This window comes from Rhinolophus ferrumequinum, chromosome 2 (genome assembly GCF_004115265.2).
Source record: "Rhinolophus ferrumequinum isolate MPI-CBG mRhiFer1 chromosome 2, mRhiFer1_v1.p, whole genome shotgun sequence".
NCBI lineage: Eukaryota > Metazoa > Chordata > Mammalia > Chiroptera > Rhinolophidae > Rhinolophus > Rhinolophus ferrumequinum.
The window spans coordinates 2,553,002-2,580,675 of record NC_046285.1 but is presented as its reverse complement, the minus strand read 5'-3'; the positions used below and the strand labels follow the sequence as shown (position 1 = coordinate 2,580,675).

The window sequence follows — 27,674 nt, the reverse complement described above, 5'->3', positions numbered from 1 at the left end:
TGCCATGCTGCACTGAGCTCCAGAATCAAAGTGAGGGAGACAGAGCCTGAATTTACATCCTAGCTTTACCATTTCCTAGCTGCGTGGCCATGGGCTGGCTCTTTCATCTCCTTGTGCCTCAGTTTTCTCACCCATAAAATGGGGATAATGATAAAGCTACCTCAGAGGATGGAGAAGAATCATGTAAAGTGCTTCATACACAGCGTCCAACATGCTTCGAGTTTAATAAATGCTAGACACCATTAATATTGCAGTTCTGAACCAGAGGATCAGATAGGCACGAGCTTGCTGCTTTTGATTCTAACCCAGGTCAGAAACTCAGTGATCTTGTATAGAATTTAAAATCGCAGGACAGGAATAGCAGGAACTCATTCAAACTATGGAAAGACCCATTGATATGAACACTTACTTGTCTTTCCTATACCTATTTGTACTCAATCAACAGGAATCTCAAGAATATTTGAAACGTCACATAGAACAAAAGATATGCGGCTCATTTTGTTAGCAAATAGTCGTACCGGGTTTGGCCGATTACCAATAATTATCCAGCAGCCTGAGAGACGGCTGGAGAGCAATGACCCTCCAGCACAGCAGAGGGGTCCCCACAGGCTTCAAGGTTTTTTCTAGACACCAAGGTACTATTGGGTTAGGAGGGAATCTCATAACATCTCATTTCCTTTCCAAATCCCATTTCCTAAGATTTAGGTGGAGCTGGACGTGTCCTCAAAGTAATCGTATTCTGAGAAACTGCCAATGCTTCCCAACCGTGAGCACTGGGTGAGGGACATAAATGAGGGAAAGTCCTCCATCCTGCTAAAATAGTTTGAGAGGAGTCCTGACCAAAGGTCACAACCAATTCAGTCTTCCTAATTCCTGAGTGTGACTTCAAATTGCATTTCCAAAGAGGCCAAGAGCCAAATTCTTCAGAAATTTCTGGAGCTGGCCATAAATGACTCTTTCACAGAACTCCTAGAAGCAGTTGGATATTAACCAGGAGGAAAGAACAATTATCACTTGGGACTCAAAGTGCCACTTTGTGTCATTCTAAAGAATGAACAGACTTCCAGCTCCCCTCGCTGTCTGCCCACAATTACAAAGGCACGGTAAATAACTGTGGCAAATAGCAGGTTTGATTTAGGAGAGGGAGACTATATAACGACTTGGCACTTTCTCTTCTGCTTCTGTGGCAAGTGGGACAGCTCCTGCCACTGTTTGGCTTAAGTCCAGATCTGCGACTGAGACCCTGGGACTGTTTACTAAAGTGGACACACACACACAGCAAATGTACCAAAACATTTTTCATTATTTTTACAAGGAGAGAATATCCATACCATGAGGCATGTTTTATTTTAATTTGCTCTCCAGTTGTTTTATTTAGCCAAAGGATCATATTTGTCCATGCCAATAAGAATTTTGAGTGGTTTTAATAGAAAATGCATCTTTCCTTTTTCGCAGCACACTGGTTTCTGAGTACGCCACCTGAGCTCTACTCTGAGAAGATGTGTTGATAGGGTGAATACTCGTATGGGTAGGACTTCTCTCCTTTTGCACCCCTAATTCACTCTAAGGGGAATGCAGGTTTTATACTCACTCTGAAAGGGGTCTAGACCCCGAGCAATGAAGACTTTGATCTAGGGCCCAAAAGCATCTTATCAAACACTCTTTCATTTAATCTTGCAACTCAAGAGTGACGGACCCTTCCAAAGTGATTTGGGAGGACTGAGGGGACAGCATTGGGGCACAAAGGAGGGACTTGCAGGTGTGCCCAAGGAGCCAGTTATCTGTGATACCCAGTCTCGTGGGAGAAGCTTTGCCTCTCTGAGAGGCAGGAGGGGCAATGTAAAGCATTCCTAAGGCAGGCAGTCTCCTCCCGGGGTTTTCGAGGGCAGTGAGGTTTTGTATACAGGAAAATGTAATGGCAAACGAGAGCTGCCCTGGGGAGATCCAGACAAGCTGAAATCCATGGTTGTGGTTTTCCCACCTGTCCTTCCAGTTGCTGGTCCAGCCCTACCTATCTCTCACACCCCTGTCCCTAAGGCCCCCATTTAGGGTCATTTCCCATGACTTTATTTCTTGCCAACTAAACCCCAAATAAGGTTCAGGTTCCAGAAAATACCCTTTCCAAAAGAATTTGCATATTAACAGAAAACCCTAAATCCTTTTCAAGTCTCAATTCAACAAATATTGATTGAGAGGATTCATTTCTGACTACTGGGCATTAAGTATTGCACATACAAAGAGGCATGAGACAATGTTCCTCCCTCAGGGAAGTCACAGTCTAACAGAAGAGGAGATATATTGTCAAATATTTCACATATATTTTGATAAATGTCATGAGAGAGATCTGAGTGAAGGCCTGTGGGCACTCCAGTGAAGAAATTCTCTGGTTAGGATACATAGATAGTGACAAAGAAAATGTGCTATTTGAATTGATCTGTGTATCTAGTCAGATTATGTTTGGCTGCATGTAACAGAAAAATCCAAATAACAATAGTTTAATGAAAATCAAGGTTTTCATTTCATGTAAAAGAAGTCCAGCATTAGACAATCTACAGCTAGTAATGGAGTTCCATGATCTCATCAATATTCCTACGGTCCTCCTATCTTTCTCATCTACTATCCTCAGTATACAGCTTCTACCCTCAAGGTTGCCTCATAGCCCCAAAATGGCTGCTAGAGCACCTGACAGCTCATGTAACTTCTAGATAAGAAGCTAGAAAGGGCCAAATTGATACTCTCTTTAAGGAGCTTCTCTAGAAATTCTACCCAACAAACTTTTCCATTTCACTGGCTACCCAATCTGCTGAGAATATATAACCTCCTTCTATTGTAAAGAGGAAATGGAGATTCGATCTGTGGGAGGTAAGCAGCAATCTATCTCACAGGCTTTAAAAAATAAATAATGCTCTCCAAAAAACAAAGTGAGGAATGATATTCCTGGTAATGGAAACAGAGTATGCAAATATAGAAGTCTGTGAAGTATTCGATGGATATGGGAACTATGAATAGCCTAGAAAGGCCTTCCATGTCAATCCTAGTAAATCAACCTTTTTTTTTTTTTTTTAAGTCAGTGGATTTTCTAACTTTGGATGATGTCTTGTGGTTATTGTTGTTGATAAGAACCCTTTAATTTGGATGGAATTTTGTGTGGAACTGCAAGATAAAAAAGCTAAAAGAGAAGCAGCCCTGGTTCAAGGTGGGATTGGAGGAAAACTCTGGTTTAATAATTATGAGGTAGAGACTGGTAAGCCCTAGGAGTGTATAAATAAAGGATCAATGGGATCTCAGAGGCAGTGACAGTTGAGCTCTCTCTGAATGAATTTAAGATTTCCAAGTTCCAAGGTGAAAAAAAAAGCTGTTCAAATGGAGGAAACAGCCAATGCAAAGGCCCAGAGGGATAGTGATCCATATACAGTGTATAATTTAACTTATCAGAAACTAAAGCTTGTGAAAGAGTGTGGGCATAAAGTTGGAAACGTAAGTGTGGCAGGATCTATAGGACAATGAAATTCAAGTATATAGCCCAGGACACACACCCATGAAGGAAGACCTCTGACCTCACCACTTGACCGTACAATAGCAGCAATGATGCCTTTGTATTCCAACTTCTTTTACTAATAAGCAGGATATATTGTAATCTGAGTTCTCAATGCACATAAGCCTATTGTTAAAAAACAGTAGATGAGGACTGAATCTGGATCCAGATAACTCTAAAGGGCAAAAATCCCACAGATTGGGTAAGTCCACAACTCAGTCTGCTTAGGAACTAATCCCTGGTATCTCCCCACCAAAGCAATTGCAACCTAACTCTCTAGGTACCTAGTCGCAGAGCCTCTGAGTCCTTAAGTCAACCAGTCCCAGAAAAGTAGGACCCTGAGGAGAGACCATGCTGGTATGCACCCTCCCTCCTCTACGGAGCTCTTTATGTATACTTTCAGTCTATCAGTGTGGCACATGCTTTAGAAAATGATTTGCAAACTGTAAGAGGCTACCTATAATAGGTCATGGAATCATGTCAATAACCAGCATTTCTAAATAAAATAAAATAAAATAAAATAAAATAAAATAAAATGGAAGAGACCAGGATAGACTATATTGTGGTAACAACATTCCCCAAGTGTCAGTGGCCCGTCCAGCAGTTTCATTCTGTTTCACTTAAGGGCCATAAGGATATGGGTGACACTCGTGTCCTCCATACGCCAGCTCAGTGATCCAGGCAGTTTTGATCTGTGTCACTATCTCAGCCGAGGCCTCCCGGGTCACCAGAGCAGGGAAAGAGTCAGCTGGAGGGTTACTTTCTGGCTTCCTATATTTGGGTGACAATAATCACTTATGATCACAGCACATTGGCCAGAGTTAGTCATGTAGCACCCCTGAGTTCAGAGATATGGATGCCCCTACTTCAGATACCTGACAGAGGAGGAGAACTAGATATTGGTGCAGTGAGCAGTGTCTACTACAAGCATAATAGAAGACAGGTGGAAAGGAAGGGACAAGATAGGATAGGATAGGATAGGATAGGATAGGATAGGATAGGATAGGATAGGATAGGATAGGATAGGATAGGATAGGATAGGGACCAGGAATAGCTGCAAGTGCACCGCAGAAGTATTTCAGTTTTATGTGTGTATGATTAAGCAGGTGTTGGGGCATGTACTGAGTAGCAATTGCGAAATGCATTTCCAGGTACGAGTTAGAAGTGAAAAAAAAAGTTTGAAAATGACTGCATCTGAGAGAAAAATGTGCCTGGAGAGGAGAATGAGATTATTTATGACGTGTGACCCTGTAACAACAAAGGGCTCTCCTCTTGTGTCTGCTCAAAGGAAGTAATTTCTAATGTCTACTGGACAGGCTTCATTCCATAGCTCAAAAATGACCCAATGTCACATATCCTGATTCCAATAACAAACTCAGTGGGTTATAGGTGTGTGTGTGTGTGTGTGTGTGTGTGTGTGTGTGTGTGTGTGTGAGAGAGAGAGAGAGAGAGTTTTGTTGTCATCAAATAGCTGCAGGGCAGGTATTCTATTCAGCGTTTTGTTAAATGGGCAGGAGGAGAAAGTGTCCTTAGAGTACAGGAAAGTTAGAGTGGTGTCAAGGACAACCAGGGCCCAGAGAAACAAATATGATGGTGAAAAGCGGCTGCCTTAAGATGACTTTAAAACCTGATGCCCAGTATGAAAACGTCAGCCCCTCACGCCTGTGGAGACAGGTCAGTCCTGTGTCAGGCTCTCGTGATGTAAGTGCTCCGTTGAAGTCCTGCTATCATGAGACAGTGAGCAGCACTCCCTGGGTACCACCATGCGGGGCACTGCTCCAAGAACTGAAGGGAGTCTCGGAGAGAAGCTGCAGTGCCTTTCTCGGGGCTCCAGCAGCCAGCAGAGGAAATATTAGAACACTGCAGGGCACGTGGTAGGTGTTTCATGAGCAAACTGAGATATATTTTTAACACTTGTCACTCCTCAAGGGACAGAGCGAAAAAATAATAATGTTAACTAATATTTGTTGAATGTTTATTATGTGCCTGGAACTATGCTAAAAATATATCTATTTTTATCTCAATCCTCTCCCTTATGAGGTCACTTATAAGCTATTTTCATTTTATGGATGATGAAAATGAGGCTCAAAGAGCTTAGAAATTTGCCTACTCATAGTTAATAGGTAGCCGACCTATGATTCACACCCAGCCTGTCTGTCTTTTAAGTACTACTAAAAAGTATTGGGATTATTCAGAAGTAGCAGGAAGTTATGGGCTGAATTGTTTCCCCCAAAAAAAGACATATTGAAATCCTAACTCTCAGTACCTGAGAATGTGACCTCCTTTGGAAATAGGTTTGTTGCAGAAGCAATTAGTTAAGACAAAGCCACATAGGACTAGGGCAGTTTTCTAAATCCCATACTATTGATTTGCTTATACGAAGATGGTCATGTAAAGACACAGGGAGAACAGCAGGGGAAGATGAAGGTACAGACTGGAGTGATGCATCCACAGCCAAGGAACACCGAGCATCTCTGGCCATAACCAGAAGTTATGAGAGGAGCATGAGACAGCCTCTCCCTCAGAGTCTCAGAAGGAACCAACCCAGCCAATACACTGATCTCAGACTTCTGGCCTCCGGGACTGAGACAATAAATTTTTGTTGTTTTAAGCCACCCAGTTCATAGTACTTTGTTACGGCAGCCCTGGAAAACAAATACATGAGGTAACTGTAATCTCTGAATAATTACCTGATCAGATCCAATATAGCATCACTTTGTCTCCTTAGCAACAGGAAAATTGAGGCACAAGAAGGTGGAGACTTTTGCTCAAATTCAGAAGCAATCACAGTAGCCAGAACCTCAGCCATCCCCATGGTATCTGCTGTCTCCCTCCCCATGAAAGTATTGAAGTATCTCCTCTTTAACTCTGTGCTCTGAGAGTCCAGAGCACGGACCTGTAGGGTCCATATTACAGTTGCCATTGCAAAAGTAAATGTTACTATTTCCCCACAGGTAGAAGAGGAGTACAATTATGCACTCCCAAGGGGTCACTGCCAATGCCCACAAGGGGACCAGTCCCCCGAGGCACACCCCATGGGGTACTGCTTGAGCCAGACAGGGCTGGGGCAGGCCTGGCTGCCTCCATCTTAAACCTGAACTCTGAGGTAGCCAGCTGAATCTCCAACACTCACAAGACCACATCCAGTGAGTGTTGGGAGGAGAAATCATGTGGAAATATCCCTCCAAACCAGAGTGGAGACTTGCAACACTAAAGCAGACGTACTTCTCAGAACTGAGTTCTCCTCCACACCACCAGAGACGTGACCCAAAGGCCTGTTGTCAAAACCACTGTGAGCTACCAGGGAGCCTGGGTCTGTCTGAGCAGCACTTCCTCCAACCTGGAGGCCACCAGAAGCCGAGGCCCACTCAACGTTAGTAGCAACAGCGTTTTTCTCCACAACTGTTTTCTCGCAAAACACTTGAGCCAAATGTAATATTGTGTTAGCACAAATGGATTTCAGCTGCTTCTATTAGGCAGCAAAGATTCCTAGAAATCTGTGGATCCCATCCTGTGTCCATAGGGAAAAGTTTTAAGGACAAATAGGAGGAGAAGCAATGGTCATAAGAGTAAAAGAAATATTATTGTTGCCACTGTTATTACTGCACTGTGTAGTTCATAGATGTGGCACCTCCACATCCAGTCCATCAGGAGACCAGATGTCACCCTGCTCTGCATCACTTAGATCAGTGGTTTTCAGGGGATTGTTAAAATGCAGGTAACTAGGTCCCCACTCAAGTGAGTCAGGTTCACGGACCCAGGAGTCTGCATTTTAACAAGCAAAACAGGAGATTCTGATGGAGATGATCAGGTGACCACACTAGTAGAAACCCTGCGTTTAGACTTTCTTCCATATTAGGATCCAAGGTTATGGATCAGATGAACTCTCAGGTTTACTCCAGCCTCATGATTCCAATATTCCCCCCCCCCTTTATCTTGTGTTTATCTATCTTGTGTCCACTTGTCCTACTTACTCTGGTTGCTTTGGTGTCCTATGACTGTCTTCTTTCCTTAACCTTTACAACAAACTCTCCTGCTCTGTCTCTGCCCATGCATTGTCTCTCTGCAACTGAGGAGTCCAATAGAATTATTTCAACATTTGATAGGTGGATCCTATACGTATCACTGATGAAACCAACTCCCAATACAAATAGGATAGCAAGCACACCACTTTATCACCCTTTAGTCTGCCCTCATCCTTAATACTTAAACACTCATGACCAGAGTTTCCTGGCTCAGGACCTTCAGGGGAGCATGGATGGGTTTCAAGACATCCAGAAACTCTCTGAAATCTCATGTGAAATTTATGCAAGTGATGAGCATATGGGCATTTTTCAGAGATGCCAGTTCAAGACGAGGGAAGGTTAAGAACCACGGCTCCAGGTACCATCTGACTGACCTGCCTGTGGTATAGGAAGTCCATTTTGATAAATCTAAGCTACACTACATTGTTTGGATCATGAAAAGTTTCCAGTTAGCTTCAGCAGTTCATACACAGTGCAATTTAAAAGTCTAACTAGATCACACCCCACTAATTAGTAATGTGCTAGACACTAATCACCAAAGACAGAAGATCAAATAACTCGTAGGAGTCTGGGAAGATGGTAGTGGCATCAACAGCAGTATTTCAGTCTCTCCAAATCCCTACGTAAAACTACGCAGAACACTGAAATAACGAAACCAAAAACCTACGGACACATTTACAACAAAACTAGGGGCATGATTTCTCACAAATTCCAAATTACAAGTGAGTAGAGACAAACCATCAATAGCACAAGTGTACATGAAAGAGGAAAAAGGTATCAATAGGGTAGCGTGTGAGGAACCTGAAAATAGGAGAACTTCTAAATAACCGATAGTATTTCCTAGAAAGTGTAGTTGGGCCAATTTGGTAAACACCTTTAAAACTGGAGTTGGGGCAGGGAGTTAGTGGGGGGAGGGTGGGGAGGTTGCCTTCTCTGATGGGAGTAGGTGAAAGGACCCAGGAAGAAGGACTGAAGGGGCTACAGTCAAGACCCCTGAGAGCTCCTGAAATGGATCCACCAGGCTTCTATTCCAGGTGAGGGCCATACACTCAGGAGAAACTGCCTGGAGTAGAATCAAAATTGAGCTGGGTAGAGACAATAGTGATGAAGAAAAGATGAGGCCTAGATCGGCTGGGGAGGGAAACAGGAGGAAACCTTAGAACGCAAGCCACCATGCTTACCGCTATATATAAACAACAGAAGAGGGAACCCTGTGAAGTTGAAAAAGCTTTCCTGAACCCTGCCTCATCCTATAAATTCAGGAAAATTAATTTCACATATAAAAAAACAACAAAAAGAAGTAGAATCCCACATAGTGTTATTATAAGGAAAAAATAGGATAAGGAAAAGAATAACATTTGTAGACAACGAACGCATGCCAGAAAGACATGCCCAAAAACAGATCAAAACTATAACATACTATATTAAAACAAGTAGAGACATAAAGATGATACAAAACATGAAAGAACATAAACCAGAATTAGAAAATAAAAACTCTGGACATAATTTAAAATAAAGAAAAAAGTCATTTCAAAAATTAATAGTAAATTAAAAGGAATTGGTAATACCATAAGGGAAATAACAGATGAAAAGAAAGAAAAAAAATTTTAAATAAAAAAGAAATGAAGAAAAAGATAAAAAGGATTCAAGAGAAAGTTAGAAATATTGAAGATAGGCCAAGAATATTGAACATCCAGAAAAATAGGAGTCCCTAACGAAGAAAAGCAAAGCAAGGAAATAAAACAAATACTAATTCAAGAGAACTTTCCTGAAATACAACACATTTAACATATTTGGAACTACACATTGAAAGAGCAGACCATATAGCTGAGACTATCAACCTAGAGCAACACACATCAGAAAAATTTTAGTAAAATTAATGAACTTTAAAGAAAAAGTCCTTTGGGCATCTAGAAAACACTTAGCGATTTATAAAGGAATGGAAATTATTATTGTTATCATTATTATTACTTTCCATCCCTCAGTGACCTGGCTCCTAACCTCTCCTCTGTCAAACTTCCATCCAACAGAGACCACACGCTCTCAGCACCAGAGACACGATAGTCAAAGGACTGGAGGTCCCTTATGTATGTCACAGTTTCTCAAATGTCCACGCCTGTGCATACTGTTCCCTTCCTGAAACTGCCTTTCCTCCCCCTTTTCCTCCTATAAATACCTAGATCAATGGTAATTCATCTTGCTGCCTTTGAGGTGGTGGGTGGCAGTGGGGTACTGGCTGGAAAGAAGCACAAAGGAACTTTCTGTGGTAATGAAAATAATTTGTATCTTGATTGGGGTGCTATATTGCTATATATTTTTAAATTTATTTTTAATTATAGTTGACATGCAATAGTGTATTAGTTTCAAGTGTACAACATAGTTATTCAACATTTATATACCTTATGTTCCCCCCATGCCCACCCCTGTGGCAACCATCGATTTGTCCTCTGTATCTATGAGTTTGTTTCTGTTTTGTTTCGTTTGTTCATTTTTTTGTTTTGTAGATTTCACATGTAAGTGAAATCATGTGGTATTTGTCTTTCTCTGTATGATTTATTTCATTTAACATAATAATCTCTAGGTCCACCCATGTTGTCACAAATGGGTTTTTGCTGTTGTTTCGAATTGCATGACTTCTTTATATATTTTGGATATTAGTCCCTTATTAGATATATGATTTACAAATATTTTCTCCCATTGAGTAGGTTGCCTTTCCATTTTGTTGATGGTTTTCTTTGCTGTGCAGAAGATTTTTAGTATGATGTAGTCCCACTTATTTACTTTTGTTTTTATTGCTTTTGCTTTTTGTGTCAGATTCACAAAATCATCACTAAGACCTATGTCAAGGAACTCGCTGCCTATGTTTTCTTCTAGGAATTCTTTTATAGTGTCCGACCTTATGTTCAAGACTTTAATCCATTTTTATTTAATTTTTGTGTATAATGTAAGCTAGTGGTCAACTTTCATTCTTTTGCATGTGGCTGTCTAGTTTTCCCAACACCACTTATTTAAGAGACTGTTCTCTCACAATTGTATATTCTTGGCTCCTTTGTTGTAAATTAATTGACCATATATACATGAGTGTATTTCTGGGCTCTCTGTTCTGTTCCGTTGATCTATGTGTCTGTTTTTATGCCAATACAATGGTGTTTTGATTACGATAACTTTGTAATTTAGTTGCAGTCAAGGAAAATGATGTTTCCAGTTGTGTTCTTCTTTCTCAAAATTGCTCTGGCTATTCAGGGGTTTTTGTGGTTCTATACAAATGTTAGGATTATTTGTTCTATTTCTTTGAAAAATGCTATTGGAATTTTGATAGAAATTGCATTAAATCTGTACATTTCTTTGGGTATTATGGACATTTTAACAATGTTGATTCTTCCAATCTATCAGCATAGAATAGTGTTCCATTTATTTGTGTCTTCAGTTTCTTTCATTAATGTCCGGTAGTTTTCAATATACAGGTCTTTCACCTCCTTGTTTAAATTCATTCCTAAGTATTTTATTCTTTTTGATGCAGTTGTAAATGGGATTGTTTCCTTAATTTCTCTTTCTGATAGTTCATTATTGGTATATAGAACACAACAGATTTTTGTGTAATCATTTGTGTCCTGCAACTTTACTGAATTCATTTATTAATTCTAACAGGTTTTTTGATGGAGTCTTTAGGGTTTTCTATATATAATATCATGTTGTCTGCAAATAGTAATAGTTTTACTTCTTTCTTTCCAAATTGGATGCCTTTTATTTGTTTTTCTTGCCTAATTGCTCTGGCTAGAGCTCCCAGTACTATGTTGAATAAAAGTGGTGAGAGTAGGAATCCTTGCCTTATTCCTGAGGATATGCTTCCAGCTTTTCACAATTGAATATGATGTTACTTGTAGGTTTGCTATATATAGCTTTTATTATGTTGAGGTATATTCCCTCTAACACCACTTTGTTGAGAGTTTTTATAATTAATGTTGTTAAATTTTGTCAAATGCTTTCTCTACATCTATTGATATGATCATATGATTTTTATCCTTGATTTTGTTAATGTGGTGTATCACATTGCCTGTTTGCAGATATTGAACCATCCTTGATTCCCTGGAATAAATTCCACGTGTTCATGGTGTATGATTATTTTAATGTGTTTTTGAATTCTGTTTGATAGTAATTTGTTGAGGATTTTTGCATCTATGTTCATTAGGGATTTAAGTCTGTAATTTTATTTTCTTGTGGCACCCTTGTCTGGTTTTCGTGTCAGGGTAATGCTGGCCTCATAAAATGAGTTGGAAAGAGTTCCTTCCTCTTCTATTTTTTGGAAGACTTTGAGAAGAATTTGTATTAACTCTTTGAATATTTGGTAGAATTCACCAGTGAAACCATCTGGTTCTGGACTTTTGCTGATTGAGAGGTTTTTGATTACTAATTCAATCTTTTTACTAGTGATTGGTCTGTTCAGGCTTTCTATCATGATTCAGTCTTGGTAGGTTGTATATTTTTTAGGAATTCATCCATATCTTCCAGTTAGTCCAATTTGTTGGCACATAATTGTTTATAGTAGTCTCTTATGATCCTTTGTATATGTGTGATATCAGTTGTAACATCTCCTCTTTCATTTCTGATTTTACTTATTCGAATCCCCTTTTTGTTTGTAAGTCTAGTTAAAAGCTTGTCAATTTTGTTTATCTTTGCAAAGAGTAAGCTGTTAGTTTCATTTATCTTCTCCATTGTCATTTTAGTTTCTATTTTATTTATTTTTGCTCTAATCTTTGTTATTTCCTTCCTTCTACTAACTTTGGGCTTTATTTGTTCTTCTTTTTCTAGTTCCTTAAGATGTAAAGTTAGATTGTTTGAAATTTTCTTGTTTCTTGAGGTAGGCATTTATCACATTTAGCACTTCTCTTTTAGAAATGTTTTTCCTGCATCTCACAAATTTTGGTATATTTCCATTTGCATTTGTGTCAGATATTTTTTACTAAATGAAACTATATTTTCATTAGACTTTTCTGGAGCAACTCCTTATGTCAAAAGAAAATAGTAACATATTTAAGATAATCAAATAAAGAAAGTATAAGCCAACAATTTTATTTCCAGAAAAAACACTTTCAAAATATAAAGGGTACAAACTCTTATCAATATACAAGAACTAGAAATGTTCCCATAAGTCCTTCATGAGGAATCTACTAAAGAACAAGCTTCAGACAATCATACTGACTAAAAAGACATCAACATAGGCCTGAAGGTGAGCATTAAATATATAGTTACCCGTAGAGCTAGGAATAAATAAGGGCTAAGAGAGGGAGAGGGGGAGAGAGAGGGAGGGAGGGAAGGAGAAAGAGAGAGACAGACAGACAGACAGAGAGACAGAGAGAGAGAGAATATAGGATGTAATGGCCATATATTCTGACAATGTAGATATAGTACAACTTCACATAGTTGTACTATAGTTTTGTTTTTTGTTTTTTTAAGTGGCAGGTTAGAATGCAGGGAGAATATACAAAATGTTTTTAACATATTATGGTATTAGTATCAGTATTATTATTATTATTATTATTATTATTATTATTATTATTATCAGACTACTGTATGTGTGACAGAATAAAAATGAGTAATTATGGAATATTCTAATCCTATCATTCCTTATATCCTTGAGAATCAGAAATTCTTGTACTTGAATTGGATATATCCATAGGTAATCATGAGATATACAACCAACTGCAAGGTGAAGCTGGTTTGCACTAGCTGGTAGGGACAGATTGGGCACTTCTTGTTCCAACTCTACATTCAGTGATTTCATGTTGGTATATTGAAATCAGCCATAATGGGAGTGTTTACACCATGGAAATTGGGAAACACTTCCAATTCAGTCTTTTCTTTTCTTTTTTTAAGAGCTCGTCAGCTGTGAAACATTTACCACACCCCAATATATAGTCTAACCCCTGGTTTCCAGATTAGTTTGTTAAAATACCATCTCTCACTAAAAGAAACCAGAGAATTTTGGATAAATAGTTGGTTTGAAGTCTGAAACAGGAAATGTACAAGATAAGCCTAGGGCAACTTGCCATACAGATGACAAGGCAGCTAGCAAAGATGCTAGCCTCACGTCAATAGGACCGAGGAGCCAAACTGAAACGGCTCTCACTGACTAAAGATGGGTCGGGTTGAGTCTCAATAATGAAATAATTGCAGTCAAATTCATTTAAATTTATTATTTTATAATGATATTTAAACAAAGAATCAGCCATCTTCAGAGAATGATAACCAATCACTATCAGGAAAACTGGTAAAGAGATGCAATAAATCAAGCATTTACCTTGTCTTTCCTATATTGACTATTCCACTGAATATCCCAATAGGATAAATAAAAAGTGTCTCTTTATAAAAATATTCTACCTAATATAATAATAAAAAAAGATATCATTAGAATTTCACTATTTGCAATCCCCAGTGAGAAAATCTATATGGGTCTTACACACACCAATGGCTGCCATGATCACACAATGAGAGACACAAGATATGATGAACAAAGAATAGAATAGAACCTGAATCTGATCCAATCTCTAGGCCCAGCTGGCAATTTGCAAGAAATACCAAAGGCAGAAGAATATGCTGGGCTGCACATGAGTTTGCAATCCGCAAAATTCAAGCTGTGGGAATCTCCACGGGTTCTTCAGTAGATAAAGTGTAAAAAATTAATAGCATGAAGGAAGAATTAGAGTAAAAAGCATAACACTTTTTTTTAAATAGGCAAGACCAAACTGTGGTGTGTAGGAATGAACATTTGAGTGATAAAACTATAATATAAACTCAAGGAAGTGATGAGTATAGGAGTCAGGATAGTAGTTTCTTGTTGGGAAGAGGGTGGAGTTTTGACTAGGATGAGACATATAGAGGGACTTCAGGGATAGGCAATAAAATTCTGTTTCCTGGCCTGAATAGTTTTGTTGCCTTATAATGATCATTAAGTTATATTGGAATTGTCAGGCTTGATGTATCCTTGTTTTCTTTTACATTAAAATATTTTTTAAATAATAATTAAGTTCTTGCCCTCAAGGAAGGAGATGAAGACAAGCTTTAAGACAATGTGATAAATCCTATCCAGTAAGTATGTACATGTTACTATGGAACCGCCATGGAGATGAAGCAGTTTAGCATGGCAGATCCAAGAAGTCTACTGGAATGAAGGGATACATTAGCTTGGCCTTGAAGGGAGAGCCATACACCAATAGACATGAGCTGGCAGAGCTCAGAGACCAGGTTGCAATTACGCCTTGCTCGCTTATTCCAGGCTGTTCTGCTCACCAATCAGCGTGTTTATTTTCATATTTACTGCTTTCTTTCTGCCCCAGAAGTGGTCTAAGGCAATTTCCTCTAACATGATAAAAGTTAGGATTGTCAATCAAAGATGTATATGTTTACCTGTGTGTGTGAATGGAGGGTTTCTGCCTTTTCCTTGTTTTGAAACCAGAATTTAATGAATAGCCTAAGAGAAGGTACCATCTTGATACCTTTTTCTTGAAATAGAGTGGCTGCTGCAAAGAGAGGATCCCACTCCTATTTCTTTACAAGTGCCTGTCGTAGAGTTGGAAGTCCTCCCTTAAGCCAGAGAGAACAGAGGGATGAAACAACTTGAAGAAGTCTTTTTAGCTGGACTCTTAAAGCCTATCTCTGTCCAGAACTCTACACCCTCAGAATGGTTCATACTGTATTAACCAAGATGGCAAGATGATGAATGACAAACTACAGAATCCAACATATCCAGAGGAGAGAGGGAGAATACACTCAACTTTTTAAACCACATTACCTGAGAAACAAAGCGGAAGCGGTGTGATTTGTATACCGGAATTGAAAAGTGATGGGATGTGTATAATTTTGGGTGTCCTCTGCTATCTCTGTTCATAGATGCTATGTAAACCACAGTGTGGGGACTCAGTATGTCAATATCAAGTGGGACTTGGGCTTGGAGGGCAAGGTTGGCTTTCACTCCAGGATGCACCTAGCCTTTCCTACCCACCTGGCATTGATCTTTGACCATCTCAGGTGGAAAGCTGGCACTGAAAGCTAAAACTACTCAAGAAATGGAGGTAAGCATAGGTTAGAAGAAAACTGAAAAAATACCTGTTTACACATTTCTTGATCTGTAAAATGGGACTATAATACCCACCTATAGTTGTAAAGAGAAAATAAAATATATAGAAATGCTTTATAAAAAAAAGGGTTGGGGATATATTTCTGAAAACCCTATACAGAGATAAATGTGCTTTCCTTCTTTATACAGCTGTGCATTGACAAGTGTTTTATCCTGATAACAAGATTATTTATCAAGCTTACACATACAAACACAAGCAAATGCTCCAGATAGCCACAAAGTCTTCCTACGCAAGCCAAAATGTGATGCTTCATTAATTCATTCTCAGGTGTAGCATCACCAAGCCTTCATCTTGTTGAGCCAAGTATCTACCCCATCTCCTAGACAAAGTGAAACAATTGGCAGAGGCTATTAGATAGATCTGGATTCTGAGCCAAATTAAGCTTAAACTTTATACCAATCCTCACCCTAAAAATGATGATTTGATGGATGTAAGAGATTATGCTCTTTGTTTTCCTATTTAAGATTTCAATCTCATATGGAGGGGAATGCTCTGTAAAGATACCACTGTGTTCTATACTGGCCTGATCATCAGTCACCTGGGGCCCTTATTTAAAAAACAGGGTCCCAGGCTACCTTCCAAACCTGCTCAATCAGAGTCTCCAAGAGAGGACTTGGAAATCTAGATTGTTAACAAATGTCCAAAATGATCTTCATGAGGCAAGTTTAGAGAAAGTCAAGATAGAACATAGCTCTTCATTGCTCTCAAATCAAAGACTTTTAAAGAAGGTCAAAGAGGGGATCTGTTCATCTGCTCAGACTGCCATAACACAATACCATAGACTGGGTGGCTTACACAATAGAAACTTATTTTCTCACAATTCTGAAGACTGGAAATCTGAGATCAGTGTGCCTACATACTTGGATTCTGAAAGTGAGAACACTCTCAGGTTTGCAAATAGTTGTCACCTCATTGTGTGCTCACACAACCTCTTCTTTCTGGATGTCTCTTATTATAAGAACACTAATTCCATCATGAGGGCCCCACCCTCATGACCTCATCTAACCCTAATTACCTCCCAAAAGTCCCATCTCCAAATACTATTTTGTGGGGTTAGGGCTTTAACATATGATTTTTGGGGAGAATACAAACAGTACATAAGAAGGGGCGATGAGGTTTAGTCCCCTCAAAGGGGCACATGTTCATTTGTGGAGCTGACCTTTGCTTGATGTTTTTACTTCTCACCAATATATGTAGGACTGTAGGCACTGGTTCTGTCAACTTACAATGGACAAAACAGGAGGATTTAAAATTTTAAAATAATCAAAACACCTTAAAAATGATGGCAGAGTAGATAAACGAGGTCCCCCCAGAGGAGTGAGGGGTCCCAGCCCCACACCAGGCTCCCAGCCGATGGTCCCAGTGCTAGGAAGAGAAGTCCCCAAAACTTCTTACTGCAAAAACAAACAGAGATTGCAGCTGAGTGAGACCAAAGGTTGCTGGAGCCCCAGGCATATTTTCTTAAAGGGTCCATGCACGGACTTACTGACAAACTCACCTGCTCTGAGCTCCAGTGCTAGGGCAGCAGCTTGAAACCAGGCACCAGGCACATACGGGGAGGAACTGAATTATCTGGCTTCAGGGTGAGTGCTTAGAGGGACAGTTTTCTCCCAGACAGAAGTGCTGGCAGAATCTATTATTTCTTTGTTGAGTCCTCCCCTCTCCAGCATGAAGATCCAGGCAGCCACCATATTTGAGTCTCCATCGACCTGGCTAACATAACATCTTTCACCCTGCTCCACCCAACTCACAGTCCCATTCAAGCTCTTCCAGTTGCTTTTCCATACAAATGGCCTGTCTTGACTCATGCTGCAGAATTTCCTAAAATCTCTTAAAGGTTCAAAAACCCCAAACAAGTAGCCTCTGTCTTCAGCATGCCCCATACCTCTATCTAAGCAGCCTCAAGACCAACAATAGCAGCAGCTAGCCTCAGTTCACAGCTTAGCCTCTCCTCCAAGCCCAGCACAAGTGGCAGTCTTCTTCAAATCACTTAGTACCTCATACCAAGTGTCCCTGGGCAGGACACAGGCAGTAGCTGACCTTGACGTGCACCCTCCCAAAAGACCCCAAAACCAACACACTTTGTGGCCAGCTTCACCCCCATCAGAGCACCACTCAACTACCTCCACAAATAACACACTCAAACGGTAGACTCAGCAGGCACCAGAACCCTGCTGAAGCAAATCTTGCTTTGTAGGGTCAGCTCCTACACAACAGCCCCTCCACTGTAGTCATGGCCAGCCTTCACAACCAATCAGAATGAGAGTCAATCCCTCTCACTGAGGTGCAGACAGCAACTAATGCTCAACTACAACAGAAGGGCACACACAGACAACACAAGGGAGAGACCTGGAACACTAGGGAGACCGTGCCACTGGTCCCCACAGGACAATGACTGCATAAGGGCAGTTCACTCAGACTGGAGATAGCACTTCTACCTAATACACAGAGACAAAACAGGGAAGCAGTCAAAATGAGAGACAAAGAAACATGTCCCAAATGAAGGAACAGAACAAAACTTCAGAAAATGAACTAAAGAAAATGGAGACAAGCAATTGACCAGATGCAGAGTTCAAAACACTGCTTATAAGAATGCTCAATGATCTCAGTGAGAACTTCAACAAAGAGATAGGAAACATAAAAATGGAGATTAAAAAACACAAAAAAGAACCAGTCAGAAATAAAGAACAATAACTGAAATGATTAGAGGGAATCAACAGTAGATTAGACAAAGCAGAGTATCAAATCAGCAATTTGGAAGATAAGGTAGCAGAAAACACCCAATCAGAACAGCAAAAAGAAAAAAGAATCTAAAAAGAAAAAAGAAAAAAGAAAGAAAGAAAGAAAGAAAGAAAGAAAGAAGGAAAGAAAGAAAGAAAGAAAGAAAGAAAGAAAGAAAGAAAGAAAGAAAGAAAGAAAGGAGTTTCAGGGGACTCTGGGATAATACCAAGCATAACAACATTCAAATCATGGGGTTACCAGGAGAAAAGACAGACAGAGCAAGGAACTGAAAATCTATTTGAAGAAATAATGATGGAAAACTTCCCTAACCTGGCAAAGGAAATAGACATACAAGCCCAAGAAGCACAGAAAGTCCAAAACAAGATGAACCCAAAGAAGCCAACACCAAGATAACATCATAACTAAAATGCCAAAGGTCAAAGACAAAGAGAGAATCTTAAAAGCAGCAAGAGAAAAGCAGTTAGTTACCTACAAGGGAGCTCCCATAAGACTGTCAGTTGATTTCTCAACAAAACTTTTGGAGGCCAGTAGCAATGGGCAGAAATATTCAACATGATGAAAAGAAAGAACCTACAACTAAGATTACTCTACTCAGCAAAGCTATCATTTAGAATCGAAGGACAGATAAAGAGCTTCCCAGACAAGAAAAAGCAGGAGTTCATCACCACCAAACCAATATTACAAGGAATCTTAGAGGGACTTATTTTAAAAGAAGAGGAAGAGGAGAAAGAGGAAGAGGAGGAGGAGGAAAAAGAAGAGGAAGAGAAGAAGAAGAAGAAGAAGAAGAAGAAGAAGAAGAAGAAGAAGAAGAAGAAGAAGAAGAAGAAGAAGAAGAAGAAGAAAATAAAGAAGATCAAAAATATGAATAATAAAATGGCAATAACTACATATCTATAAACAATGACTTTAAGTGTAAATGGGTAAATGCTCCAACCAAAAGACATAGGGTGGCTGAATGGATAAGAAAACAAGAGACTCACTTCATATCAAAAGACACACACAAAGTAAAGGAATATTTCATGAAAATAAAAATTTTAAAAAGCTGAGGTAGCAATACTTATGCCAGACAAGATAGACTTTAAAAAAAGAAAACAAAGGCTATGACAAGAGACAAAGAAGGCCGCAGTAATCCCACTCCTGAGTATTTATCCAAAGAAACCCAAAACACTAATTTGAAAGATGTGTGCACCTCTATGTTCACTTCAGCATTATTCACAATAGCCAAGATATGGAAACAACCTAAGTGTGCATCAATAGATGAATGGATGAAAAAGAAGTACACACACACACAGTGTAATATTTGTCAGCCAGCCATAAAAACAAAGAATGAAATTCTTGTCATCTACGACAACATGGATGGACCTAGAGGGTATATGCTAAGTGAAATAAGTCAGACAGAGAAAGACAAATACCATATGATTTCACTTATATATCAAATCTAAAAAACAAAACAAATTAACAAACAAAACAGAAACAAACTCATAGATACAGAGACATTTTGATGATTGCTAGATGGGAGGCGGGTTGGAGGAGTGGGTACAAAAGGAGAAGGGATTAAGAAGTACAAATTGATTGTTACAAAGTAGTCATGGAGTTGTAAACTATAGCATAGGAAATATAATCAATAACATTGCAATAACTATGTATGGTGTCACATGGGTACTGTATTTATCAGGGCGATCACTTCATAAGTTATATAAATGTCTAATTAATATGTTGAACACCTGAAATTAATATAATATTGTATGTCAACTCTAATTGAAAAATAAAATATATATTCAAAACAAAACTAACAAACAAAAGAGAGAGAGAGAGAGAGAGAAATCAATGTTATCAGGTAGTTTGGATGTTAATTCAGTTAAAGCACTAAATTTAGCTGTGGAGCTGCTAATAGCTCAGGCCAGAGGAAAAAATGTATCTGCTAATTGTCTTTCCTATTTCATGCAAGTTAAATTCTGGGTAGAATTCTAGTTTTTATTTACATCTCCTGAACCGAAGTTCCATTTCCAAACATGTACCCTTTAAAAATGAGAAAAGTCTGTTTGTTTGGGTTTTTTTGCCCCCAGAGATTAACATTTCATCTTGGTGCGCTCCTACCTAGCTGATTAGAGAAGCAAAACTAGCCATAACAAAAATATCCCATGGGGAATCTCCCTCCCAAACATATACTAGAAACTGATGAGAAAAATAATACATTTTGCAAAATCTTCAGTTGGGGTTTTTTGTAGGTGAAAAGAGTTTTCTTACTTTTTCATAATTCAGGTAACCCTGGAAATCCAGATAGTACTCAGCAATGAAGAATTCGCAAAGTCACTGATTCCTGGATTCCAAATCAGTTATCCAATCTGACAAGTCCTGTTACACAGTGCCTCTATAATAGAAGGAAGACATCCCAGTGTGGTGGAAATGTCCCTAGTCTCGGGCCCAGGTCTGCCATTAACTAGCTGGCTGGGTTCCACAAAGCAATTAATTCTATAACTCTCTTTCAACCCATTGTCATCATTAATCTAACAACAATTTCTGGAACATCTAAAATGTGCCAACTCAGATGAAGGGGACAGCCCTGTTTTCAAGCAGACCACAGTCTGGAAACAAGTGAGTTTCCATTCTATAAGGTAATTATTAATTTCACTGTGTGGTTGCCCCACTAGTTTGGCATATAAAACAAAAATAAAAATATGAGTGTATGAAGGAACAAATGAATGAGTGAGTGAGTGAAACACAAAGGTTATTTTTTAACCCCTTTATTTATGCCATTACCACTCTCCTCATGGTTCCCTATATCTAATCATTCAGGCCCAAGAGGTCCATGTTCAACTTGACCTTTCTTAGCCTTTATCCTCAGATAAACCTCTGTAATCCACCCCCTTCAATATTCTCTTGGCATGGTCACTCAGAATCTACTTTCATCACTTATACCACCTCTAAATATTTTCCTATATCATAAGTTCAACAAACGTCCATTGAGCACATGATATATCGCCAGCACTGGACAAATCAGACTCTGCTCCCGATAGCGGTGGCTCTGGCTGACGCCTGGCACATTCCACTCCATTCCCTGCCACACAGTATGTGCCTCATTCTTTCACTCACAGCTACTGAGATACCAGAGAAGGCAAAATGGAATCACAAGTTTTTTTCCCCACCTCTCACCTACCATGCTTGTACCCCATATAATTTTTAACCCAGATAGCTATATTTTGTGTAGGAGCACCTTAAATTTTCCACCTACTAACTAGCCAGTGAATCTCAGTTATACACCTAATGCCTGGACTGCCATTCTGTCATCTCTACCCTTGGTATCATTTCCCAACATTGTGTGAACAATGCTTGAGTTACCAGTTTCTCCTGAAAGTATTGCTGAGGGAATGAATTTTTAAAATAAAATAAATAGCATTTTGTGGCATGAAAGAGTTTAAAAGCAATCCTACATGTTATTTCAATTAATATTCACAGCAATACTTGAGGCACAGAGGGTAAATAACTAGACCATAGGTCATACCGCCAGTAAAGTGGTAGAGATGGCAGTTATGCTCAGGCCTTCTGAGTTAAAAATCGCAGAGGGGGACAAATGCTACCCTGTTTGGTTCAGGCTACATTCACAGAAAGCTACAAATTTTTTCCTTAAGTTTTAGCTCTAACAACATTATACACAGACTTAAGGAGATTAGAAGTAGAAAATGTTCATTACACAAGTCTAAATTTGTGTTTTCCTTTTGTAACATTATATTGCACTTTGACTTTTCAGAATACTGAGAACCTCACACAGTGGAAGCTGTCAGTCCTTTCCTAGAGCCTTGACAAACCTATTTTCTTTTTGTTTTGTTTTGTTACATGACATCTCTAAAAATGTTACTTACTTGCTGTCACTTTTCCATCTAGGAATAACATTGACTGGAATTTCCTTGGTTTACATTCCAGTTGTGCATTCATCTTGTCCTCCTCATCTTCCTGAAAAAGCATTTTTCACTGACCTATGCACACCATAAACCTAAGAAGACCAGGTGTCCTCAAGTACCCCTGCCTCAGGGGGTCTGCAGCTCTCCAGCAGGGTGAGGTCTGCGAGCTTTTCTCTCTAGAGAACCAGCTGGTCGCATGCATGCTTCTGTCCTGAAAAATTAGCTTCTGTCAGGGTCAATGCAGGTGGATTCAAGTAGCAAAGAGAGCCTTTGGATTATTTAAAGTTATTATATTTCTAGGCCTCCATTTCTTCATCCATAAAAGAAAGGAAATAACACTGTAATAAAAATTAATGGAAGGTCATCAAGGGCTTTCCAGAGTTGTAGATATTCTTATAAAACGTTACAGGGAATTCCAGGCTCTGAACTTGAACATCTTCCCTAGTCCTTAACTGAACAGCTGCCCATCAGAAAGGAGCCATCAAGTTTTCCATGTGCAGTTGGAATTACAGGCCCTCTCAAGCATCTTTGGAGTCACTCTCCTGCATCATAACTTGGCGTGTTCATGAGCACTCCCTGCCTTGTCACCACTTTGGTGGTGAATGATTGGAAGCCGGAGGCCACCATGTTCCTGGCCCCTATTGGCTGCTTCTTCCCTCCGTCCCCTCACTCGGGGTATCACGGGAATGACAGAAGGTGTTGTCCAGCTAAGGGTGGACTCCAGTAGAGCGATCTCCAGGAACTTCTCACATCCTGCATACCTGGTGACTGTGATCTTCACAAACCAACCTCTGTTAACTGTTTTCCATTTCTGCCCTTTCCCTATTTACTAACGCTTTTCAGGAAGTGGATGAGGTGAAATACTCTCCAGCAGAGGGAATAATATAAAGCTCAAAAGTTGTTTCTGATAGAATGATGGAATGATTAGATTACTTTTCTTTCAGCGAAAAAATAATAATAATGATAAGGCAACCAGAGGATCCCATTATTGATAGATTGGAGAGAAGCACAATGGCTTTAGATGAAACAGGTTTCTTGTTAACTTGTTAGAGCACTTAGTGGTGAAGCGATGAGAAAGACAGGTGCTAGACAATAGAACAAACCTGGTACCGGCTTATTAATGCAATTTTGTATGGAAATGCATTGATAAATGAAGTATGAAGTGATTATGTTGAATATTGAAAATAAAGTATTTTGGAAAACAGTCTATGTTCACTACCCAGCTCTAAAATGAATGAACATTTCATGAAATATCTCTTGCTTCTTTGTGAAAAGTACTGGTCGTTTATGCTGTGTGTGCAGTTTTAAGAAAACACGTTCCTTTATGCTACGATTTAAGATAATTCTTAAGAATGCCTTCTCTAAGCAGATAAGACACTGAGTGGGAGAGGGGAGAAGGAAAAGAGGAACATGTTACTCTGCTCTGCTGCTGGCTGGTCCAGTCGCCATTTCTTCACGATTAAAGGCTACCAGGAGGGCTGGAAAAGTGTGTGGAGCAACGATTATAAACAGCAGTTTTTACAGGACAAATGGCCTCCTACATGAGGGAGTGGGGGGTTTAAAGTGAACATAATGGTCTTTTTGGCTGCGTGCAAAGGTTTGTGCAGTGTGAGAAACTGAATCCTAACTCCCTTTTGGCAAGTATTCCTTAACAGACCTCACAGATACCTGAAACCAATTTTAACCCACTCTGGTCCTCCGCTGACCACAACGTTGCCCGAATGGTGTGGTCCAATTTCCAGGCTGCTCACCAGCCCTCAGGCCTATGGGGTGAGTACATGTCCCGAGTGGGACACGCGTGCTGAGTACTGAGCCCAGGAAGCTCGGGGCTATTCCTTCTTGGCTAGTGGAGGAAGCATTTTGAAAATTCACTGCGCCAAGAAGCTTTTCTCTTCTCTTTTCAGTTGTTGTTGATGTGGGCTCATTCTTCTTTTAAAAATGCAATTTTTGGTCATTCCCAATATTTTTAACCATAAAATGAGTTTAGAAAATGTAAAAGAAGTACTGTGTCCTCACAAACTGCTGTGTTTAGAGGTTTTAAACATTGGGCCTGTGCTTTGTAGCTCATGGGAGTGGGGGAAAAAAGTGCTGGAAAGCAATTAGAATCATTAGCAGCAAGCCCAGAGTGGTAGGGATTGCAAAGGAACAGAATCTTAGACTTGAAGGCGCCCTTCCAGGTTGTCCAGCTGGCCCCCTTGCACAAACAGAAAAACACATCTTATGTGTGCTCAGGGCACAAGAGCCTAAGGCAGTGGTTCCCAAGGCCTGATCCCCAGACTGCAGCCTCAGCAGCACTTAGGAACTTGTTGAAAGTGCAAATGGTCAGGTCCCACCTCGGACACTCTGAGTTTGGAGCCCAGCATCTGTGTTCTCAGCAGCCTCCAAGTGATTCCCGTACAAGCTAACATTGGAAACCACTAGCCTGAGGTCACCCAGCCAGGGCTCATGCTACAGGGAATTTTCATGGCTTTCCCAAAGCCAGTGGAAGAAGGGTTGAGATGGTAATTCTTTCCTTCAAAGGAACCTCTATCTGAAGAAAACTCTACTGACCAGAGCTAGTTAGTTTCCACCATCCTCCACTACAGTGACTTCCAACCCTTTTTAGCCCATGACACTCATCCCAAGAAACATGCTGTGAGGACACACTTCTAAAACACAACAGAAACTGTGTTTGCAAATTTTACATTGTACATTGTACATTGTAAAACCAGCATTACAATGTACCAAAACCAACACTGAGAATCATTCCGTACTCTGAGGTCACAGGATTCTGCTAATTCCTACATCCTCTCAACCCCATTAGATACTAATTCAAGAAACCCACTGAGTTTCATTTTAACTCCCTTAACTCCAGGAGCACTCAGTTAGCAGGTACTCTCTACAGAGCCTTATCTGCGGCCTAGAGACCCCTTACGGCTGTGTTACGGCACCAAGTCTTCAGTGCGACTCACAGAAATTCATCACCACACCCACAGAGATGGAAAAGGCCATGTCTGCTGTAGCAGAAAGCTCAGCCACGGCAAGACAGGGCAGTTTCAAAAGGACAGAGAACACCCGATTTTGTTACACTGCAGGGCTGTGACCAATTTCTGCCTTTATCATGAAGTGACACCTCTCTCTCTCTCTCTCTCTCTCTCTCCCCCCTCACTCACCCACCCCGATCTCCCTCAAATTCTAGGAACAGCTGAAGGAGGATGATGTGGAATGCATCGTAAATCAGGACGAACTGGCCATGAATTACGAGGAACAAGCCACCTCACCCTCCAGTCCTCCTGCAAGGCTGGGTCTGGACAAGAAAGCTTCGCCCCAGACTCCAAAGAAGGAGAACATTTATGAGGGGGACCTCGGCCTGGGAGGCTATGAACTCAAGCTTGAGCAAACTCCAGGTCAATCCCGGCTGAATTAATGGGCATGAGAAGTGCAGACGTAATCACAAGTTACGTCTACAGGGCTCACTGAGGAATACAAGCCAAACTGGCAAGGCAATTCAGAGCAGAGGCTGGAAAATATATCAAGAGCATAAATTAGAGAGAATCAAAACCTTGTCATATGTATCCTCTGGTGCCTGAAAAAATGAGAATTTATTATCGTCCCTCTATATTATGCAACTGAATTTCAGTTTTGACAGCAGCCATTCTTATTAATGAATTGGGCAGGGTGGAAAAGGTGGAGAGGGGAGGAAGCCAGGAGTCCAGCTGCTGTAGACACAGAGACACGCGCTCTGTGTCTGCAGGGTGTTTATTCTCTGCATGCAGCACTTGGCCCTTCACTTAAATTTTTGGATTTTATTCACATCATTAGGGAAGAGTCTAAACATAAGAAAAAGAGTTTCCGAGCAGAACATATTGCTCCTAAGCCGAAGGGAATGCCCACTTATTTAGTAAGTGATAAGGTTTACATTTTTAGGACCTAGACTCCCACGTGCACTTACGGGGCTATTTGCTGAGCTCAGATCAGTGCTCGGTACCCCTGCTGACAGCCTCACCGAACCCACGCCACAGGAAACCCACTCTTCTCATTAGCACCCTTTCCGAGCTGCTTCTCCTATTGAATGAAGGGGTTGGTTACAGTTGGCTGTACCCTGCACTAAATGCAACTTTGCTTTCCAACTTGGTAGGACCCCTTTCCAGGGAAAGCTGGTTTCTTTTCCCCATACCATGTTTCACCTGAAGAATGAGCCTTCTTGTCCTTGCTTGCATTTGAGTCTTTCTTTGGGTCGTTAGTGGGTCCCCTCTGCATGCTGGGTAATGAGATTCCGCAGCATAGATTGCTCTCTACATGGCAGGAGACGGTGCAGGAGCCCTGACCTGTCCTCCGATTCCACTCGCAGCTGGTTAGCAGCACAGGAGCCGGAGTGGGAGCAGCAGAGCTGATGACATGGACCACGTCATCATTGACTCCCCTTACAAGACGTGACCCATGACCCCAGACAGAGAGACCAACACAATAGCTTTTAATGCAGCTGCATGACCAGTGCCTTTAAGCTATACAGATACCTCAAGCCTAGCTTCTCCTGAAATACAGAGGTGACATTAGACTCCAAGAAGCAAGCTCCACATGCCCAGGCCATTAGGAGTCTGCTTCAGGGAGGTAGGGAATGACATCTTCCTGGGACCCAGAGCTTGGGAGTGACATATGCTTTGCTGACCAGTTGTTAGGCCTTAAACGTTAACCATGGTGGTGTCGGGCACACTGCTACACATATCAATTTTCTTGGTTTCCAAACAGCAGGATCTAGGGGCACAAACTGCTTTGTACTCAGCTAAATATAATCTGGTCATTCCAGGTAAATATGGCAAATGGTGAAGCATGAACTTTTCTAATTTGATTTAATCCTAATAAAATTTTGTTACAAAGTATGATAATATTGGTCAATGATTTCTTTAAGGCGTTTTCTCTGTCTGTACTAATTGGCTGTTCTGAGCCCTTGTACTTGATGTGACAGGTGAAGCAGGCGCTGAAAGGTAACATGAGGGAGACACAAGGGTCTCAAGGAAAAGCCAATAGAGATTGGCAGGCCAAGTCCTCCCTCCTTCAACTATGGCAATGCAGAGAGTGGTGTTGGGCTGGAGGATGTTCCAGGGAAGGGAAAGCCAGTCAAACAAGGCGGAACAGCCTCCTCCTCTCACACCGCAGGCAACCAGAAATCATGAGGAGCTTCAAAAATAGGGGAGGAGAGTCTAGGGCAGAAAGAAAGAAAGGCAGAAGGTAAGGATCCATTTATTTCTGTCCTTATCATGTGAAAAGAGGAGGTGAAAATTTGGTGTTTTGTATTCTTTCCATTTGTTTGGAGGAAAACACACAGTGAAAGAGAAAATCCCCCCAAAACAAACATTAG

At 40.4% G+C, this 27,674-nt stretch overlaps 1 protein-coding gene across 2 annotated transcripts in view; it reads left to right on the top strand.

Annotated features, from left to right (window-relative positions):
* SLC9A9 (solute carrier family 9 member A9) overlaps positions 1–27,175 on the top strand; it is a 530,083-nt gene extending 502,908 nt beyond the window's left edge. For both annotated transcript variants that reach the window (XM_033090158.1, XM_033090162.1), the window contains 2 exons: positions 24,001–24,106; positions 25,515–27,175. In XM_033090158.1, coding sequence (XP_032946049.1) covers positions 24,001–24,106; positions 25,515–25,742 — 334 coding nt within the window. In that variant the 3' untranslated portion in view covers positions 25,743–27,175. The remainder of the gene's footprint in view (positions 1–24,000; positions 24,107–25,514) is intronic.
* Positions 27,176–27,674: the final 499 nt, after the last annotated feature.